Below are 22,698 nucleotides of genomic sequence, written 5' to 3'. Positions count from 1 at the left end.
AAGTGCCCACAAGTTCTCGATAGGGTTTAGGTCAGATGAGGAAGGGGGGCCATGTCATTATTCCTTCATCTTTAAGGCCTTTACTGGCTGGCCACGCAGTGGAGAACTTCGATGCAAGTGATGGAGCATTGGCCTGCATAAAAATCATGGTCTTTTCCTGTATCACTGTTTGAAGAAAGTGTCTTCGAAAAACTGGCAGTAGGTTTGGGAGTTGATTTTGAGTTCATCTTCAATGCAAAAGGTCCAACTAGCTCATCTTTAAAAATACCAGCTCATACCAGTACCCCACCTCCACGTTGGAGTGGAGCTCTGTGCCCATTACTGATCCACAGGTCCATCCATCTGGTCCATCAAGAGTCACTCTCATCTCATTGGTCCATAAAACCTTTGAAAAAAATCTGTCTTCAGATATTTCTTGGCCCAGTTTTGACGTTTCAACTTATGTTTCTTGTTCAGTGGTGGTTGGGTTTCAGCCCTCCTTACCTTGGCCATGTCTTTGAGCACTGAACACCTTGTACTTCTGGGCACTCCAGGTAGGTTGCAGCTCTGGAATATGAAAGTACTGGAGGATAATGGGTTCCTGGTAGCTTCACGTTTGATTCTTCTCAAATCTTTGGCAGCTAATTTGCGTCTTTTGTTCTCAACACGTTTCTTGCGACCCTGTTGACTATTTGCAACAAAATGTTTGATGGTTCTGTGATCACACACCAATATCTTAGCAATTCCAAAAGTGCTGCATCCCTCTGAAAGACTTTTTACAATTTTTGACTTTTCAGAGTCAGTTAAATCTCTTTTTTGGCCCATTTTGCCTGAGGAAAACTAGCTGCCTAATAATTCTGCACACCTTGATATAGGGTGTTGATCTCCTTAGGCCACACCCTCCCTCATTACACAAATACACATCACCTGACGTGCTTAAATCCAATAAGCATTCAAGTTAATACAGCTTGGAGTTGGAATATACACATTAAAAATGATGATATGGTCAAAATACTCACTTGCCTAATAATTGTGCACACAGTGTAATGTGCTGGAGTTCTATGATGAAGCAATAAAAGCATACAATAAGAGAGGTGCATACAATAATAGTTATCTGAATTTTTAGAAAGATTTTGATAAGGTCCCACATCAAAGGTTAATGATTAAACAAAAAAAAGTGGGAATTCAGGGCACGGAGTGTAGGTGGGTGATTAGCTCAACCACAGGAAGGAAAAAGTTACGGTCAGGAGAACTTTTTCAGAAGAAAACAATGTTAAAAGTAGTGTTTCTCAAGGGTCATTTTTAATATGCATACACAATCTGGACAACAATATAATCAGTAAGCTGGTTAAGACTGGACGGCATGGTGGCGCACTGGTAGCGCTGCTGCCTCGCAGTAAGGAGCCCTGGGTTTGCTTCTCAGGTCCTCCCTGCGTGGAGTTTGCATGACCTCCCCGTGCCAGCGTGGGTTTCCTACGGTGCTCCAGTTTCCTCCCACAATCCAAAGACATGCAGGTTAGGTGCATTGATGATCCTAAATTGTCCCTAGTGTGTGCTTGGTGTGTGTGTGTGTGTGTGCCCTGCGGTGGGCTGGCGCCCTTCCCGGGGTTTGTTCCTGCCTTGCGTCCTGTGCTGGCTGGGATTGGCTCCAGCAGACCCCCGTTACCCTGTGTTAGGATATAGTGGGTTGGATAATGGATGGATGGTTGGTAAAGACAGCAGATACCAAACTACTGTAGTGGTAGAGCGGATAAAGCTGAATCACTTGATTTGCTACTGAGGAACTTGGAAAGCCTACAGTTTTGGACAAATGAAATTTAATGTTAGTCAAAGTAAAGAATTACATGTAGGAAGCTGAAATGTTAGATTTGAGGTCTGAAATGTGAAAGTACCCCTTATGAGAAGGATGCCAGAGTTATAGTGGACTTATCACTATCAACATCCAGATATACAGAAGCCATCAGAAAAGCTAATTGGATGTTAGGTTACACATCATAATGTCTGGAGTATAAGTCAAAGAAGGTTATGCAAAAGTTATATAGAACACTAGTGAGGGCTCACTTGGGGCTTCATTTATAAAGCTTTGCATGGATTTGAGTGTGAAAATATGTATTTGTCAAAAAAAAGCAAAATAAAAAATGGAAAAATTAGTATGCCATAAAAAATCTGATTTACAAAACCTGGTGTATGCACAGTTCTACCCAATTTACCGTTTATAAATCATAATCATTTGGGAGGACGTTGAATTCTTTTTTGTTAAGGTTGACTTCATTGTATATAATGTTATTTTCTTCCAATAAATTAAAAAAAAAATCATAATAACCCTGTAACTATGCACACATGAATGTGCCCAGAAGGCGGCCCTGAAACATCCATATATGGGGCATGCTAATCAGCCTCATACATATGCAATCACGATGCTGCATTACTTCACTAGCTGATAGAGCAGCCTCCCTGCTACCATGTCGAGACCCCCTATCACCCCGACCTTCATTTAAGAAAGAAAAGCGCAAGATAATGTGCTGCCTTTTAGCACCTTCTCCACTGTGTTCTGGGGGTCCATGAAAAACATAAGGTGCCAGTGTCTGAGCGAGCAGCTTCTGTCATCTGGTACATGTAATGACTTGATTGCTGTTATACTAAATAGTACAGGCCATATGAAACACTGAGGGTTTGGCCAGTTACCTTACCAACAAGCTGACCACCACCTACAGTACCCGTAACGTCAGTTAAAAGTACTTTGCCTTAAAATAAACGAATCACGTATTGGCCTAGGCCACTGAGATATGACATTTGCCAGCCACATTATGGCATCACAGATGACTAATGCATTAATGGAATGTGACTACTTACGGTTAATAAAAGCAGATTTGTTCTCACCAGGTGCCCTTTTTACCATTTGAGTGCTTCAATTACATTAGGAGACACGGACATTGTTGCAAACTGCCTTTCTATTTTGGTAGAAACATGTTGTTATATTTTTTTAATATACAGTATGTACACCCCAGACAAATATGAAAACAATGTAGTGTATTGTTTACTCAGTTATTTACTCAGCACAGTGGGCATGATGGTTGAAGCCTAGCTGAGATATTCCTGACCTGTTGGCCAGTTCCCTGAGAAATAAAAACAGGTAGCAAATCAGGGCTCTAGATTGCGACCAAATATCTCAATGGTGCGACTAAAAAAAATCAAAGGTTGCACCGGTGCGACCAGCCGTTCGAGGGGGGAAAAAAAACGAAACTCTGTAAATCTTAAAGTCTCCCTGTTGTTCAACAACAGACACACATTAGGCCCATATCGTGGTCTAAACCAATCAGAGATAGTGAAGGCGGATCCCGCCCCCCCTCTGATTGGCCGTGGTCCAGATATTCCTGTACGTGTGTGTACGTTTGAAAATGCATGTGATGCAGTCAGACAGAGAGAGTTGAGTAGCCCATCAGGTAAACAGTGGATGTAGCCGCGGATTATGAGAGAAGACGAAAAGAACGATTGACAGCTTTTTTCGTTAAGAATGTTAAGTTAGGGCCTGATCCGTCCGAAAATCATAACCAATGCTCTGACACGGAGCCATCAACCTCCCAAGTTATAGCAAGCCCTGGTCCGGAGACGGCATTAGATAATAAGCCACATACGATCGAGTCCGAGCCCACTGAAATTAAAAGGGGTAAAGTGTATACATTTCGAAAAGAGTGGCTTGACCAGTTTCCCTGGCTAAGATACAGTAAAGCTGATAATATAATGCACTGTATTTACTGTAAAGAGTGTGGGAAGACCATGGCCGGCAGTAGTGCATTTGTGACTGGTTCTAATACATTTTGAATTGAAATGCTGAAAAAGCACAATGCATCTATAAAACACATTACATGCCGCGATAAATTCACTGCTCAAGTGTCCCCCTCTCCCCGCTGCCTTTCAGCGGCAGGCAGCAGCAAACAGATCATCAGACGAGGCCGAGATGATAATTAAGTTTAACATTGCCTACAATATTGCAAAAGAAGAACTTCCCTTCACTAAATTGAAGTCCGAAATAATTCTTATGAAGAAAAATGGCTTGAACGTAAACCTGACGTACAGCAATGATGTCGCGTGCGCCAATTTATAGGAATCATCGCAGATACATTGAAAAAAAAAAGACGTCTGTGCAAATTGCGAACAGTGCGTACATGGCATTCCTGATCGACGGAGACACAGATATCGCCACAAAGGAATGCGTCATTGTGTACGGTCGTATCTTGCGGAGAGGAAGGCCGGTGAATATACTTATTGGACACATTGAGGTCGAGCATGCTCATGCCCAAGTCTGGAAGATTTTGATGCTAGAGAGAGTGTGGCCAGCTGGTTTAGTCAAGGCCAAAGATCAAGAAGGCCAAACTACAGGAGTTGGCCATCTGAGGGGCATGTGACTGCAATGGAGGATAGTCCATAAGACATTGAGCCATGAGATGTTCAGTTTGAAGCCCTTAAAACACTTAATTTAGATTTTCTTTTTAGTTAATTTAACTTGAGATTTTTTAAGTTTAAATTTCAGCTCAGTAAAGCACTTTAAGCACCAACACTTTTTCAGTAAGTTACCTTTCTTGTAGAATTGTGATTGCCTTCAAATAAAGAACTTTATATTGACCAGATTGTTAGTTAATCATTTACAAGTCAATATTGCCTATATGGACAGCGATTAAAATAAATAAATAAATAAATAAAGTGAACTTGTAAAACTGTGGTGTTAAATGTGATGCGGTTGAAAATTTGGGTGCACCTAACTTTTGTGCTGGTGCACCTAAGAAAAAAAGTTAGGCGCACCAGTGCAAAAAGTTAGTCTAGAGCCCTGCAAATACAGGGTGACACAGAAAAATGGGAACTTTTGAAAAACCCAATAAAAATAGAAGAAATCCGACAAAAAAATTTTATTGACAGCAATTGAACCACTACAACTTGCCTTTTAAAAGACAGTAATCCAAATTATAAATGTCTAATAATTACGTCCTGTAGATTGCGTCCTCCTGTACGAATGCATTCTTCCAATCTGCTGTTGAGGTTCTTCATTGATCACTGCAACATCTCAGCTGGGATACCACGAATTTCATCTTGAATTCTTTGCTTCAAATCATTCAGTGTCCTTGGCCGAGTCGTGTAGACCCGACTCTTAAGGTAGCCCCACAAGAAAAAATCACAAACGGACAAATCCGGTGATCTTGAGGGCCAGGGAATGTCACCAAATCTTGAGAGGACACGGTTACCGAACAATTCTCGCACAGCTGCCATTGATTGCCTTGCAGTAAGCGATGTCGCACCATCCTGTTGAAACCAGGTTTCGTGAAGTTGTGGAAAATTGTTCAATGCAGGTGCAACATCTCAACATTTCAAAAGTTCCCATTTTTCTGTGTCACCCTGTATAATCTTATGAAAAACAACGTAATTACAATAACGGCTCAGTAATAAGAATTATTATACACGTTAGTCATCTTTTAGCTGGTTTGGCTGCATTTCCCTACATTATCATGGGTGTCCTTATTTCCTAGTTTCTCCGAAATGTTGCGTACACATGGGTCAGAGCTGTCGTAAATATACACAAATTCCCCTGTCAAGTTTTCTTTTGTAAATCCCAACGTTTGCATGGGAAATTGGGTAAGCACATTTCGAGCCTCATTTTGTGCGAACAGAATGTGTTTAGTTTTGGTCTCAATATAACAAAAAAGACAAAACAGCATTAGAGAAAGTCCCAAGGACAGCAGCTCTGCTGATTCCGGGACTAAGAAGTCTGAGCTATGAGAAGAGACTGAAAGGGATGAACCTTTTCATCTTTAACAAATGGAGATTAAGAGGGGACATGAAAGGAATTAGTACAGCAGATCCCAGTTGGTACTGTAAAATAAATTCTGAAACAAGGACACAGGAACACAGTTAGAAATTTGCTGAATGCAGATTTTGCACAAAAATTAGGAAATTTTCTTCATGTAAAGAACCACAGACATATGGAATAACTTTGAAAGTAGTGTGCTTTAAACTTGGACTTTAGAGATATTCAAAGCTAAACTTGATGTTATTCAGGACAATATAGGTGAATAGGATGAACACACTTAGGGGGCTGAATGGCCTGCTCTCTTCACAATTTTTTCTAATGTCGCATTGTGTTAAAGCCCCCGTCCCTGTCATTTGATTTAACTCTCAGAAAGTTGTGTGAACATATGATAGACCGGTGTCCTATACAGGGTTGATTTCTGCCTTTTTTCCCCGATGTTGTGATTCTGAAATGGATCAACCGTACTGTAGAATGTTATTTCACATCTGAACAAGTTGAAATTTCAGCTATCAGTAAACACTTAAACGCATCAAAAATACTTAAATGTGAATATAATTTATTACAACAGCATCTGAGTTTGTCTGCATTGATTCACTTTGCAGACGAGTGACTGGCAGTACTTTCGATCTGATTTTGCAGTTGAGAATTATTATTTTTAAGTGTGTGGTTACATATGACAAACTGGCTTCTTTAGTATCTCAAACTTTTGTTAATGTGGTTAATATTTAACTGGTCGTGTCACTAAATGTGGGGGTGTATGTGAGCGTGCCCTGTATTGATGGTCTACCAGCTTTGTATACCAGTGATACTAGGATGGGCACCAACTCTGCATGATCCTCTCTTACTGCACACAACTGTGTTTGACTATGCAGCTCCAGGTTAAGGATCTCACATGGTTCAGAAGACACAACGTGCCCACTCGCACCCATAATTGGCTGGTGGCAGCATTTCTACTGTTCCTAGAAAACTTTTCTGTATTCTGCCTCAGGCGCATGAACAGTAAATGCAGACAATTCCATGCTGACACATAAATTGGAAGTGCATGGAAGGCCTCATGGAAAAATGTGGTCACATGGATTGGCATCACTTCCTCCACAGGCCCAAGTGTCAGTTTGAGGTGTACAAATGAGATCATATTCCTGCTTTCCCCCTCACTGTTACCCTGGTTCATTGACTCAGGTTTTAGCTTGTGCTGCACAGGCTCCAGTGATCTCTACAGGTTAGTCCTCATTGACTAAAATAGTTTCCTTCAATCAGTACTGACATAACTAGAAGGCCCAAATGCTTCTCCATTTTTAATTTCCAAGTCAAATCTTTTCTAAAAAAGAAAGATCTTTTGTATCTGAAACAGAAGAGAGAAAAAACACCGAACAAGTGGATACAGAAGCTATTCAACGAGTATGCAAGAGGCAGCCAGCAATTTTTTAAATTTCGTGCTCAGAAGGGTTGTCCCTATTAACAGGAAAGCAGCAGATTTTAACAGACACCATCTAAATGTGAATTAAATTAAGACAATGTAAATTAATTGACATGTTAATATAGTAGAAAAGCAAATAGTGACTTCTTGAACCAGACTAGTACTAGATTGTGTGTAACATGACAAAAGCTTTAAAACCTTTAAGATTTGAACAAGGACAGAAAAAAGCTTGTGCCTGCCACAAGATGGCACTCCTGCACTGCGGTTTTGAAAATCTTTATATTAAGCCTGTGTTTTTAAAAATTGTCAGGGTCTATTACAGCAACACAACACCGGAACCAACCCATTACAGGGTCCCCCCACTTACACTCCCCCCAACACACCAATTTAGACCAATGAGATCTTACTGCTGTGGTTAAAAGGGCTGCTCTTAACTGATTCAGGTCATATCTTACTGATAAGACACTTTTCAGTAAATTTCAATTTTCCTTTTTTCGTCTACTGCTCATGATAAATGTGGTGTTCCTCAGGGATCCATTCTGGGTCCTATTTTATTTTCTATATATCTCCATCCTATAGGTCAGGGGTGGTGAACTCCAGACCTGGAGGGCCACAGTGGCTGCAGGTTTTCATTCTAACCCTTTTCCTAATCAGTGACCAGTTCTCACTGCTAATTAACTAACTTTTTCCCCATCACTTTAATAGCCCTGTTAGAAGAGTTCAGCCCTCTGAATTGATTCCTTTCTTCATTAAATGACAGCCAAGCAGAAACGAGATGTGAAATAAGCCGATAGATGACCAGCTAAACTGGGGCTTCAAACTCCAACCAATTTCACTCCAATCACTTTCTTAATGAGAATCCAATTCTTGCTGTTAATTAAACCCGTTACTTAATTCCATGGCTTGTTGTTGCTCTCATTTGCCACAGCAGACATTTCCAGACCTGTTGTTTTTCTGTTCTTTCTAAGAGCACCGTCAAAATGTTTTGGTGTCCTGAGAGATCAACCTTACCAAGACCATCACCTCCCTTTAATTTCAGATATTGAGTGATGGGCACAGGGGAGCTGGTCATGTGGTATCTTGTTTTGTGTCTCATTATTGTTTGGCTGCTAATTAAAGAAAAAGAAACAACAATGGGGCCTGAGTCAAGTTAATTAAAAAAAAAGTAATCAGCAGCAAAAACTGGTCACTAATTAAGAAGATGGTAAGAATTAAAACCTGCAGCCACTGCGGCACTCGAGGCCTGGAGTTCGCCACCCGTGCTACAGGTGCTATTTTTAGAAAGTTTACATTTTTGTTATTGTTATGCTGATGACATGCAGGTGTATATTCCTGTGTGTAACTCTACAATGAATCGGCTGCACAATTGTCTTGTAGAACTAAGATCCTGGATGGCTGACAGTTTTCTCGATCTTTAAAAATAGAATGGAAGTGCTGATAAGCTGGTCCTCCTGCCAAAGCTCAAATTGGTTTTGAACTCCTTAGCTCTTTTGCAGACGTTTGTAAACCTCATGTTTGGAATCTTGGGGTTATTTTTGATAGTAACCTCTCTTTTGAGAAACAGATAAATTCTGTTCTCAAGAGGTGCTTGTTACAGCTTCACCTTTTAGCCAAGGTTAAACCTCAGGATCTTGAGAAAGTTATGCATGCTTTAATCGTTTCTCAGTTTGATTACTGCAACCTGTTGTATTCTGGAATCAGCAAATCGGTGATACGCAGGTACAGTTGGTCCAGAATGCTGCTCCCCATTCTTTGATTGAGGCAAGAAAGTTTAACTCTACATCTTCAATTTTAGCCTCTGGCTAACACTGTCTGCCTGTTTTAGTTTCAGAACTGATATTAAAATTTTGCTGCTGGTTTTTAAATCAACACATGGGTACACTGCCACTTTTTAATCTGAATTGTGTGATATACACCAGCCATCCAGAGAGCTTAGACCTGCCTGTCAGTTGTCTCTTGTTGTCCCTCGAACTAAGTGTAAAACTAAGGGGTACAGGGCTTTTGCAGCTGCTGCACCTCGCCAGTGGAACTCTCTACCTCATTACATTAAGGAGACCCCCTCAATTGAACTGTTTAAAATGAGACTGAAGACGCATTTCTATTCTCTAGCTTTCCGTGACCTTTAGTGATACTGATGGCTCCTTCCTCATAGTCATTTATTTGTTTTCAACTTATTGCTGGCTTGTATTGTTTTTTTTTATTGTATTTTATTTATGTTTATTGTATATTTTATTTTAAAGCACTTTGGTTACATCATTAGTGATGTTGTTTTAAATGTGCTCTATAAATAAATTGTCACTGACATTACGAGATATTGACTGTTACCAATGAACCTAACCAACACGTCTTTGGGGTTTGTGGGAATTAATAACAGTCAGTCAGTCACTGTCCAACTCGCTATATCCTAACTAAAGGGTCATGGGGGTCTGCTGGAGCCAATCCCAGCCAACACAGGGCGCAAGGCAGGAACAAACCCCGGGCAGGGCACCAGCCCACTACAGGGCACACACACACACTAGGGATCGGCAACGCACCTAACCTGCATGACTTTGGACTGTGGAAGGAAACCCACGCAGACACAGGGAGAGCATGCAAACTCCACACAGGGAGGGCCCGGGAAGTGAACTCGGGTCTCCTTACTTACTTACCACTGCGCCACCGTGCCGCCGAATTAATAACAACAAAATAGAAATAATACTACATTTTTTTTCTTTAGTGCCATTCCCATGCTCAAAGAACTTTACAGAAATTCAGAAAGAACAACTGGACATATACAACATAGTGTACAAATAATATCTGCATAAAACACTAAATAAAAAGAAATGAAATAGTATAAGAGACAATAAACCAGAATAAAATACAAAAGTATGAATACTACAAGACAACCCTGAACAAATAACATAACTTGTGATACAAACACAAATCTACTTGGGTATCTGGACAGGGAGGGTAAGCTGAGATGAGGGTCAGAATGTCAGGGTCAGTTCAAGGCCTCGCTGGACAAAGGAGTTTTAAGATGTTTTTTTTTTTTTAAAGAATGAGTTGAGTCGGCTGATCTCATTAATTTCAGGGAAGCCATTCCAAAGTCTGGGCACTATAGCACTGAAGTCTCTGTCACCTATTGAGTGCAGGTTCGTTCTGGGCACAGCCAGACTGCCATAATGGTGGACCTTAGTGGGCAGACAGGAGCAGAATGCTGGAGGAGGTTTCTGAGGTGGTCTGGTACAAGGCCATTTTAAGCTTTATAAGTTATTAGTAGAATATTATATAAATTCCTGTAAGACACAGGGAGCCAATGAAGGCAGAACAGAGTGGAGGTTATGTGCTTGCTGTTCCCTGTCTGTGAAGTATCTGGAAAAAAAAAAATAAGCCTTTCAAAAACAACTTTTGTAATCCAGATCTGAGTGGTGTGGGCTGCAGCCTGTCCTGGCAGGAATCATCCTGAAGGGGGTGCCAGTCCACTACAGGCTCTATTCATGGACACTCATAGTGCCAGTCTGGAAATGATAATAACCCTAACCTACACATCTTGCATGTGCAGGACAAAAATTACACAGATTTTGGAAGAATGTGCAAACTCCACACAGAGAAACAACAAGGCAAAGCATTAGAACCCTGGACATTGGATCTATAAAGCAGCAGCACAAATTACCATACGGATGTGACCCCCACTAATTTATATATTTTAATATATATATATAACTCCTGCTACTACTTTACTTAAATGCTTGCATGCTTAAATGTTACCTGATAGGTCCAAGATGGGCCGGATCCGTTCCATTTCTCCGGGATTCATTTTGTACTGCACTGTCCCAGAAAGCGGTCTGCCTATGTAGCCGGCAAGCAGGCTCTCCAGCACTCTTGGGAGCAGAGGATCGACGGCACACCGGAGCATCTGGCTGACTGGGACTTATGCGGCCTGGTGAAACTTGGGAGTTTGAGTTCTCATATCCAGGATGTGATGTTGGATTTGAAGGGCGTCGTATCGGAAGTTGGCACTCATAAGAAGGTGAGGATATTAGTGGATCTGAGCGACCTAATTGAAAAGTGGAAATAAGCATCTGAACAATCATTTGTGAGCTATTCAAGCCTACTAATAATTAACACTTAAGTGCCGCTTACTGCATTTACATAACATAATACAGGGTGGCCCATGAAAAAGTGGCCTGCCTCCACTGAGATGACTGCATTACGTGGTGAAGAGAAAAATGATCAAATTTGGTGCTCACATTTACAAAAGATGCTGAAAGTGATCTCCAGGGGTCAGACAGCAAGGAAACAAGGCAGGCGTCACAACCGCAGCCGGCCTATCCAGCAGCAGATGAGGCGGAATTCGTCTCGATGGAGGCAGGCCACTTTTTTGTGGGCCACCCTGTAGAGTACGACAACATTCCCAAATCTGCTTAGTCCAATTCAGGGTTTGTGGGGCGGGCTATAGCCTATCATGGCAGTTCTGGGTGCTAAGCCCAATGCAGAGGGCCAAGTAGAGACATGTAGAACGAGTAAACTCCACATGGGCAGCATACCTTTGTAGTGTAGCCAGTGTTTAAAGTATGTCACTTTGATCTGTAAAGTGTATTTCATTGTATCTGATTTTATTCATACCAGACACATTTAGGTAATACAGCTGACAGGAAAAAGACCCATGTCGGTAACACTTTACATTAAGTGTCCATAATTACACTATAACTACTATGTAATTACCTGTATAAGTACAGTGTAACTATGTATTACTCCGTACTTACTGTGTAACGCTATACTTAATTACTCAGTTGTCATTGTTATTCCACAGTATATATAATTACAATGTAACAATTTATCACTGATCCAAAAACAAGTGTACTTACATAGTTACGATGTATCTGTACTTTCAAAATGTAATAAAAATATCAGGGTATGTAACTACAACTATGTAACAGATGTTCCATTGTCTGGGCAATTGTAATGGAGAATTGCAGTGATAACTGCATAGGTTTTCGATGATATTTCAAGATCTGTTTTAAATGGTAAAAACACATTTGCAAAATGGCTAACGCTTTTGCCTCACAGATCCATTATCCTGAGATGGAATTCTGTCTGGAGATATGTGTGTAAAATGTTTACGTTCTACCCATGTCTCCCTATGTCTTCTTCATGGGGTTTACTGCCACATCCCAGGGACATGTAGGTTGGGTTATATGGCCATATGTGTAAGAGCGTGACTTGTCAGTGGGCCTTGTAATGGGATGGCTCCCCATCCTGGGCTGTTTCCTGCCTTGTGCCTGGTGATGCTTGGAATGGCTCTGCGACCCTGTGTACCTTGATTGAATGATTCAAGTTTGGCAGTATTATGTTAGGGATGGGTATAATAATAGCCCAAAAAATTCAACAATAAATAGTGTAACACAACTACAAGAATGTGACAAATGTTTGTTTAAGCAAAACATGTCAAGGAGGTGCCCCTCTAGATTTTGGGAAAAAGTGTTAACCATTTCGCAAAGATGTTTTCACCATTTAGAACAGATCTTGAAAGATCATCGAAAACCTATGCAGTTATCACTGCAATTCTCCATTACAATTGCCCAGACCATGGAACATCTGTTACATAGTTGTAGTTACATACCCTGATATTTTTACTACATTTTGAAAGTACAGATACATCGTAACTATGTAAGTACACTTGTTTTTGGATCAGTGATAAATTGTTACTTTGTAATTATATAAACTGTGGAATAACAATGACAACTGAGTAATTAACTATAACGTTACTTTGTATTACACAGTAAGTGCAGAGTAATAACTAATAGTTACACTGTACTTATACAGGTAATTACATAGTAGTTACAGTGTAATTATGGACACTTAATGTAAAGTGCTACCCACATATCAATCACATAACACACAAGGCAGGGAGATGAGATGACTCACATGTTACATAGGACTGCAGTGCTGCTGTGCCTTGATCAATATTATGGCCAGTTTCACCAGAGTCATTCAGCTGTTTTCAGGGCTTCCCATATTAATATTATCAAGCAAGCTGGCCGATTGAGTTAATTGACTTGTGACAAGAAATAAACACACTTTTCAAGGCAGGGTATTCCTGGTAAAGAAGGAATGTGGAGGGACCCAAAAAGCCCAGTTTCTGGTAACTGTTCTATTTTCTGTGAGTGTTGAACCAGCAAACCAGTTTGTAGCTTGGAGCTTGCATGATCATTTTTGAGACTGTGGAAAAGGTATAAATGTTTAGACAATGCGCAGAACAGCAGAGCTTACCTACGGACGGATGGAAGGCGTCATTCCTGCCCGTGTGCGGGACACAATGCTTTTCTACTCTCTCTGTCAAAGGCTAGACAAGCGGCGATCACAGGAAACCTGAAGTGCATCATGCTTTGGTCAACAATAGCTCTCCTTTGACTATTGTTTTATTATGAGTGTTACAGTAAGCCAATATTAAACTGAAAGCTAAAATATAATCTTCCTTATGTGTTACTGATTCTTTCTTCCTTTTAGAATCACCACCGTACTTTATTTTATATGTTTTTATGTATATTAGTGGTATAGTAAAGGTTGCACTCACTTAACGATTCTTTTCCCATTAAGCAAGCGCCCCCTACTGGATACTACCATTGTGAATTTAAACCTAGGAAGCCAGGCTCATGAGACAGCAGCAGTAATCACTGCACTGCCATGCTGCCCTCATTTCAAAACATAACATTGTTGCATCTCCTTAACTAGTCCTTCATTTCTTGATTTGTTTTTCAGCTGTTTTTCCAACTGTCCTTTTAGCGGCATTTAGGTGTAATACTGTCCATTTTGGGACACGTCTGTTCTGTCTTTAGTAGGCACAACACTAGGCTAGGCTCCAACTCCTGGCTACCTTAATAATAATAATAATAATAATACATTTTATTTATATAGCACCTTTTCCATGCTCAAGGCACTTCACAGAGTTTAAGATAGGATGGCAGGTTATACAGTATATAGTATTGTACAGACCAGATAAATAAATAAAGAAGATTAAGACAGTAAATTCAGAGAAAACGCCTAACCGACAAAACATAATTGATTGTTCAGAGTAAAGCAGATTTGGGAAGTATACTGATGCATGAATATTGACTTGGTCTGAACTGAAAGTCAGTCACTCACCTCGCTGAATGCTTTTGACAGGCAGAGGAGGCGGCACACCATCCACAGGCGAGCCCTGAAAGGACCCCGTTTTGAGAAACTCGATATTCTCATAGGTCTTATTAGTGACGCAGGTGTTCACGTAACTCCATCGATGAGACGCTTTTCCACCTGACATCTGTGATCTGTGTGACCTCTGAAGTGGACTAATCTAATAAAGAAAAGATGAAGAAAATGGCTAATATAAATCATGGCTGTAACTGCATCTTTTCCAGTTTCCCAAAACCAAGCAGCTACTTAGTTGGCAAAGTAGGATCCAGCATGAGTCAGACGGATAACAAAGGACATTTCTCAGTCCAATAAAGTTTAGTGAAAGTTCAAAGCAAAACAGTTCACATAAAAATAGAGAAAAAAGTCATTAAACGCGCAGAATAAAAGGTAAAAGAGGAAAAAATGATTCAAATACAAACTTAGCTTTTTCTTGTTAAACTTCAGTTACTTTCTATACTTGAAGATTGTTTTATTTCTCTACGGCAAACTTCCATATGCTTTACCTAATATATTCAGTACACTCTGTAGGTACAGCACTTTCAATACGTTATGATACAATTTGAAAACTGCTTGCCCTCCATGCCTTCCCAAGAGCAAGGCAGAGCACTGGGACTAATCTGCAGTCAGAGGGACAAGAAACCATTAGAATACTCCATTTCAATATAACTTGTGGAGGATATAATCTCTGCTGTGGGCTGGCGCCCTGCCCAGGGTTTGTTTCCTGCCTTGCGCCCTGTGTTGGCTGGGATTGGCTCCAGCAGACCCCCGTGACCCTGTAGTTAGGATATAGCGGGTTGGATAATGGATGGTTGGGTGGATGGAAATAATCTCCTACAGTCCCAAGCATTAATATATAGGTAAATATAAGAAAGATAAGAAAGAAAAATCTTAGAAATCGCCTTAGTCAATGGGTGGACCTCTCTGGCAATGTCTTAAATTGGTTTGAATCCTACCTGGCAGGGAGAAAATTCTTTGTGAGTTGTGGTAATCACATCTCAAAGACACATGACATCCGATATGGTGTTCCACAAGGCTCTATCCTGGGTCCGCTGCTCTTCTCAATCTACATGCTTCCGTTAGGTCAGATTATCTCAGAGCACAACGTGAGCTACCACAGCTATGCTGATGACACACAGCTGTACTTATCTATAGCACCTGATGACTCCGACTCTTTCGATTCACTAACACAATGTCTGACTTGTATCTCAGAATGGATGAATAGTAATTTTCTCAAACTAAATAAAGAGAAAACTGAAATTTTAGTAATTGTCAATAATGGATTCAATGAGGTTATCAGAAATAAACTTGCATTAGGATTAAAAGTTAAGACGGAAGTAAAAAATTTAGGGGTAACCGTTGACTGTAATCTGAATTTTAAATCGCATATTCATCAGACCACTAGGACAGCATTTTTTCACTTAAGAAACATAGCTAAAGTTAGACCTCTTATATCATTGAAAGATGCTGAGAAATTAATTCACGCTTTTGTTTTCAGTCGACTAGATTACTGTAACGCACTCCTCTCAGAACTACCCAAAAAAGATATAAATCATTTGCAACGAGTGCAGAATGCAGCTGCTAGAATCCTAACTGGGAAAAGAAAATCCAAACACATTTCTCCAGTTTTGATGTCACTACACTGGTTGCCTGTGTCATTCAGGATTGACTTTAAAATACTGCTTATGGTTTATAAAGCCTTAAATAATCTCACTCCATCTTATATATCGGAATGTCTGACACGTTATATTCCAAATCGTAACCTTAGATCTTCAAATGAGTGTCTCCTTAGAATTCCAAAAGCTAAACTTAAAAGAAGTGGTGAAGTGGCCTTCTGCTGTTATGCACCGAAAATCTGGAATAGCCTGTCAATAGGAATTCGCCAGGCTGATACAGTGGAGCACTTTAAAACACTGCTGAAAACACATTACTTTAACATGGCCTTTTCATAACTTCACTTTAACTTAATCCTGATACTCTGTATGTTCAAATCTTCATAATAACTATTCATAGTGGCTCCAAAATCCGTACTGACCCCAACTCTCTCTTCTGTTTCTTTGTGGTGGCGGCCTGTGCTCCACTACCTACTCAAAGCATCATGATGCACCAACATTGATGGACTGAAAGCCAGAAGTCTACGTGACCATCATCATCAGGTCCTTCCATGAAAACCCTAAATACAAAGAGGACTCTTTGACTTATGTTAGGTAGATTGCCCAGAGGGGACTGGGCGGTCTCGTGGTCTGGAACCCCTACAGATTTTATTTTTTTCTCCAGCCTTTGGAGTTTTTTTTTTGTTTTTTCTGTCCACCCTGGCATCGGACCTTACTCTTATTCTATGTTAATTAATGTTGACTTATGTTTATCTTTTATTGTGTCTTCTATTTCTCTATTCATTTTGTAAAGCACTTTGAGCTACATTTTTTTTTGTATGAATATGTGCTATATAAATAAATGTTGATTGATTGATTGATTGAAATATTTTAACATAACTAAGAAAATACTTCAGTTTGACATAACCTTACTAAATAACAAATGGCTCTTACAATGACTTTAAACTCCACTGTTCTATATGACAAGCATCCTTGTTCTTGGCTTCTAAATGATGCTGTATGAGGTGGACATTCTTTATCTCGTCAATACTCTATCCTAGTGCATGGTGGTATGCTGCTCTGCTTCCAAACTAAGACCAAAAACTGAAAAAACTCAAAGAAGATAAAGTAAGTGAATTATTCTGTCGTCACTTGACACCAAGTATCGCTGCTGTTGGTATTAATAACATTACAAACGTGACACCGCTGCTTAGCCATTTGTCTCTCGTTAAATTGGACTTTGAAGATGAAGAACAGTGTACTAGTTACAGCCCCGCCTGTGTCCCCACCTCTCCCAGTTCCCTCTTCTTAAAAACCGCCATTTGTTTAACACAGAGTCCATCTAGAAGAGACTGCTGAAGAAGGAGCATTAGTGTTGTCCAGAGCTTACTTCGGTTCTAACAGCTATTCTCTTCTTTGACAACAGTTACATGCTGGTAACCCCAATCTTTTGAAGTTGTCTTCTTTATACAATATATACTTATGGTGCATATAAATGTAAAAGGTACCTTTTCATCTAAGTCATCTTCACTGTCATAGAAGTCATCCTGTTGAGCTTCCCAAGTATATTCCACATGGATCTGAGAGTTAAATTTCCCAGCCAGGACCTGCTCCAGCTGAAACACACAAAAGACCCAAATGAAAACACTTTCAACAGAAGTTGTGATACTTCCGCCTCCACCTAATTGCTTGTTCTCTGTCTCTATGCTTCTTTATTAGACAGTCTCAGCCTGGCATACTGTGCGCGTGGGTGATCCTACTTTGAAATTAAGTCTGTGTCACTATTGTAAAACAAAGTCCAAGCATTGGCAGCTAAAGGTCAAGATGTTCTTTTAAAATCAAATCATAACTTTCTTTCATTTGTTTAGCAAATCTGGGCATCAAAGCATTTCTTATCCTTGATGTGCTTGTTTCAATAAACTACAGCGGACAAAAGAAAGTATTCAGACCCCTTCAGTTTTTGCACACGCTATTGTGTTGTGGATTTCATTTAAATGGACAAATTTGCCATTTTCCCCCCAATAAAGTAAACCCATGATGAGAAAGTAAAAACATGTACTCAAAGGGTTTGAAAAAATGAATAAACATCAATCATCTTTTTTAATAAACACTGCACTTAATGATAAATAAATAAAATCATGTTGAACACTGAACTCTTCACCAGTGAAAAATAAAGAATGATCAACAGACTGTTCAGGGATCAAAAACTGATTTTTGGTCCATTTTTCATAAGTAACACTACAGTATGTCATTAACTGCAGACCCTTAAAGTGTGTTTCACTGGTTTTTGGTTTTTTCGGACTGTGAAAACATGAAATGTGATCTTGAGAGGACAAATGTTTTTGTGATAGTACAACCACTGGAGACTTGATTATCAGGGAACAGTAAGTTAAGGATCAGACAAAAGCAATGCATTGTTTGTTTCTACCCAGGGTCAGTACATTTCCAAATTTAGTGAAATACAAGTTATCTGTTCAGAAAAGCAAAAAGATCAGCGCTTAGGAAATTTGTTTCCATTAATTCTGTCCCACTGTATAAAATTTTAGGGATCCAGAAGTATTACGTACAGAAGTTCAAACACACCGGGGTCAGAGTGTTTCACAGGATTTGGATTTTCAAATACTTGTAATTCATTTTTTAGATCTGTTCAAACTGCTTTACTTCTATAGTTAGTCATCCATTTTCTTGATCTACATATTCGAACACAAGATATTAAGGGACAGATGCCAATCTAAGAAGCACTGACCTCTTGATGGGGTGGGCCATTTACCAAACTACTGTTTTTCATTATTTATTTTAAATGATTGGTTTTGTTTATTCTTCTTCCTCTGTTGTTTTATTCTAAGAAAATTTGAACATACAAAAAAAAAATTCAAACTTGGTAGAAGGCACATTATATATATATATATATGTGTGTGTGTGTATGGCAGATCTGTTCTGCTATGTACTGTATTGTGTCTGGTTGCTCTGGACTAGTCTGTTATTAACTGTTAGTTACCTAAGTTACATGAATTTAAGTTTTTCTGGATTTTTTTTATTTTGTCACTTGTAAACGCTAAACAACATAAAACAACTCAGACAAATAAAATAAAATGAAGGCAAGCAAACTATCATAATGATCCTAAATAGTGTCACAGGAGCTAAACCTAATCCTGGCAGAAACCAACGCTGGACTGCTTGATGGTCCATCACAGGGCGCACTTACACTCACACCCACTCGTCATACTAGGACAGATCAGAAGTGCCCATGAATCGGCAGCACAAATTTTTGGGTTGTGGAAAGAAACCCAGAATATTCAGTCAGTGCCCGTCAGTAATGTAGAGAATTTTATCTCGGGTGCAATTATTGCTGTCTGAAGCAACTTAAAGGATTTAGAGCTAATTAACTGGATCAAATATATAATAGTGTTTATTGATTTGGCAAGGGCTTAATTTTTCTATTTTTTATGAGAAAATTGTATATTGCCTAGATTCAATAGAATATGTTGCCAAAAAAGGTTATTAATATTCACAAACTAACATAGTACATTTCAATCATGTAATCTTCAATCTTCAGTTTTAATTATTGTAGTTAGCACAGACAGACAGATAGATAGATAGATAGATAGATAGATAGATAGATAGATAGATAGATAGATAGATAGATAGATAGATAGATAGATAGATAGATAAAAATACTATATTTGTTCCAAGAGGGAATTCTGGCTTTTTAAAGAAGATGAAGAAATTGCATTACTAACAACACCACCCAGTAAACACACACAAAAAGTTACAGAAAAGAAGAAAACTTTTAACTCAGTTAAGGGTAAGAGAGCCTTCCCAGTGAGATGTTATGAAAGCGTATTGCCGAATGCCCAGCAGTGTTTCTTGAAACCCCTGTACTGATTATTTGTTAGATAAAAGTCCTCACTGCTGATGTGGCAGAGAGAGGATATGCATCATTGTTCATAACGGCCATCAGTTTTGTCTTCATTTTCTTCACCATTACCTCCAGCAGATCTAGAGTAAGTCCCATGTCTGAACTTCCCTTTTGGGATCAAGCTTCTCATGAAGTGATGTTACCAGCCCAGCAGACCACACAGGTGCAAAACATATACAGGATGTCACTACCCAAATTAAAAGGAATGCAGTCCACTAAGAAAAAATAAAAAAGAGTCTGCTCTGCCCTTTCTTATACAGTTTTCCAAAAAGACTAACCAATGTTCCTTACCAGTTCTGTGCATTTTGTGTGGTTCAGTTTCTTAGCAATGTCCAAGGCGGTTTCCCCAGCATTATTAGCTGAAATAGAAAAAAGGACATGAATGAATATTTGAAGTGTTATAAAAACATCAGAACTCATTCTTTTCTAAGGGAAGACTTTCATCAGTCTAACCCAGACTGCAATCCACCAACTTCAGTCCAGCTACACCAGGTAATTTTACAAAAGCAGGTTGATCTCATCACCTTATACACATTTTACAAGATATGAACCCAATTTTATGCCATGGAAATGCATTACCTGTGGTCTCTATGCCATACACTAATCTTTTTTTCTCTGCTTAATTTGGTGATGCAATGGCCATATCTCGTGTAGATAAACAGACGGATAGATATGAAAGGCACTACATAAGAGATAGATAGATAGATAGATAGATAGATAGATAGATAGATAGATAGATAGATAGATAGATAGATAGATAGATAGATAGATAGATAGATAGATAGATATTTGTTCTAGGTAGATTTTTTTGCCTTTTACAGAATCTCAAGAAATATAGCAAACAACAATGACCTTCCTTAAATTTAAACAATATTTCCACCTTATATTTATATATAAGGTTTAGGTATCCCTTGAAAAAAAAATGAATCAGAAGGATGGAATTCAGGATTAAACAAGGAGGCACTCAATTTCAGAAGAATTTGGATTTTTTTCTCTATATGAATCATATGAATTACTTGCCTTGCACTTGAGGGGGCAAAGCAAAACTCTGGGGACAATACCCACTTCAGCCGATCACACCCCCCCACCCCTCCCAAATGCTACCCTTGGCACCAGCCACAGACAGAGTGCTGGTCTATTGCTGGGAAACTTCTTTGACGTGCCATCACACACAGACAATAGTTGATTTACAAGTTTCAGTTTACAGGACATGTTTAGTGTTACAGACTCTTTTAAAGAAGAGCAGAGTAATTCAAGGATTAAAATTACAGAAAAAAAACAGGAGATTACGGTGCTAATACAGCAGGGGCAAAATCAAGGTCATAAGCCACTGTTTTAGAACAATGTTTTTCGACCATTGAATCACGGTCCAGAGTCATGGGCTACTAGGGCTGAGTCAAGATATGCTATTGTTTATAATGGTTATAATTGTTTAATAATGGCTTTTGATTGCCTCCCTGCTCTGAAGATCATGTTTGATTCACCAAGTGTGACCCCAGTTTCCCTTCTGATCTTCATGCAGGAATCACCAAGGGGATTCATGAAGACTCTTACATGGGATAAAGGGCATCATGACATCAAAAGGGTTGAGAATCATTGCCTTTAGAATGTCATATGACACATGAACAGTTAACAAAGAATGAGATAAATGTGAAAAACTACAAAAAAACAAATGTCTGGTTTGTTAAAATGGAAAAAAAAGCTCTGATGAAGTAGGTCACTTGTTTACTTATCCCATCTTCAGCATTCTATAATAACATAAGTCCATGACAGAGAGTGTAAAAAGAAAATGAAGTCATTGACACCCAAGGCTTATAATATCTCTAATTTCACATCCTTATGGGCTTGAACAGTAACAAAAAAAATCAAGTTTCAGCTTAAGCTTTCTTCGCCAATGTCTACTTACTTGCCTGCAGTGCAGCTTTTCCCTTCAGCAGTAGTTTGACACACTCGACTTTGTTCAGCTGACAGCTGTAGTGCAGGGCTGTGCTCCCATCTGTCGTCGTCTTCTCTATGCTCCCGCTGACCACAAATGTGGGAAAAACAAATTATTTCTAGAAAATACAGATGCACTGGAACAGTTCTCTAAAGAAATCTAATCCCTGCCAAATAATGACTTTGATAGCAGATCACTGGGCACACCCAGGTTTCTAATCAGATTTCAAGTAGTGAAAGGGCTCTGAAGTTTGTGGACTTAAAAGTTTAGTTAAAAAAAAAAAAATCAGCCAGACTGCTTTTTTTAAAATATTATCTACAGTAAAGAATATCATATTCATTTTCCCTGTGAGCTAAAGTATATATTTAATTTCAAGAAAATGTAACGATTAGTAAAATAGCACTTTATTAGATTCCAAGATATGTTACTCAATATACTAAATATGTCATATTACCTTTTAAACTGATCATTTGTAAAGAAATACAGCAAGAATGAAATTGTTAAAATTTGTACGGCCAGATTATCCTGTACAAAAGACATTTACATATTTTTACAAATATTATATCATTTAAATTGAAATGCAACACCCTGTCACTCTGCCATTTTCAGTAATTGATTACTCCTGTTCAGAGGCATGGAGTTGGAAGCATTAAATACAAGGCAGGAGCAAACCCTGGTCATGGTGCCATTCCATCACAGAGCACACACACATACTCACTCACTCACATACACACTCCATGGTCACCAATTTAGGGTGTTCAATTAATCTAACAAGTACGTCTTTGTGATGTGGTGGAGAACCCATGTAGGTAAGTTCTCAGTTCAGTTCAAGTGTAAAGTACTTCTACACACAAAGGGCTGTGGAAATCTGAAGAAAATACTCAAGTCAAGGCCTTTAAACAT

At 39.2% G+C, this 22,698-nt stretch overlaps 1 protein-coding gene across 1 annotated transcript in view; it reads right to left on the bottom strand.

Annotated features, from left to right (window-relative positions):
• The window catches only part of LOC120517106 (arf-GAP with SH3 domain, ANK repeat and PH domain-containing protein 2-like), a 120,494-nt gene that overhangs the window by 7,886 nt on the left and 89,910 nt on the right, over window positions 1–22,698 (bottom strand). Inside the window, exons 19-23 of the mRNA XM_039739217.1 lie at window positions 21,766–21,881; window positions 20,151–20,218; window positions 17,449–17,556; window positions 14,322–14,511; window positions 10,944–11,232 (exon numbers count right to left, since the gene is read on the bottom strand). Coding sequence (XP_039595151.1) covers window positions 10,944–11,232; window positions 14,322–14,511; window positions 17,449–17,556; window positions 20,151–20,218; window positions 21,766–21,881 — 771 coding nt within the window. The remainder of the gene's footprint in view (window positions 1–10,943; window positions 11,233–14,321; window positions 14,512–17,448; window positions 17,557–20,150; window positions 20,219–21,765; window positions 21,882–22,698) is intronic.

This window comes from Polypterus senegalus, chromosome 17 (genome assembly GCF_016835505.1).
Source record: "Polypterus senegalus isolate Bchr_013 chromosome 17, ASM1683550v1, whole genome shotgun sequence".
NCBI classification, from domain to species: Eukaryota; Metazoa; Chordata; class Cladistia; order Polypteriformes; family Polypteridae; genus Polypterus; species Polypterus senegalus.
Note: the sequence above shows the minus strand (reverse complement) of the source record. Positions and strands in the feature narration are given on the sequence as shown.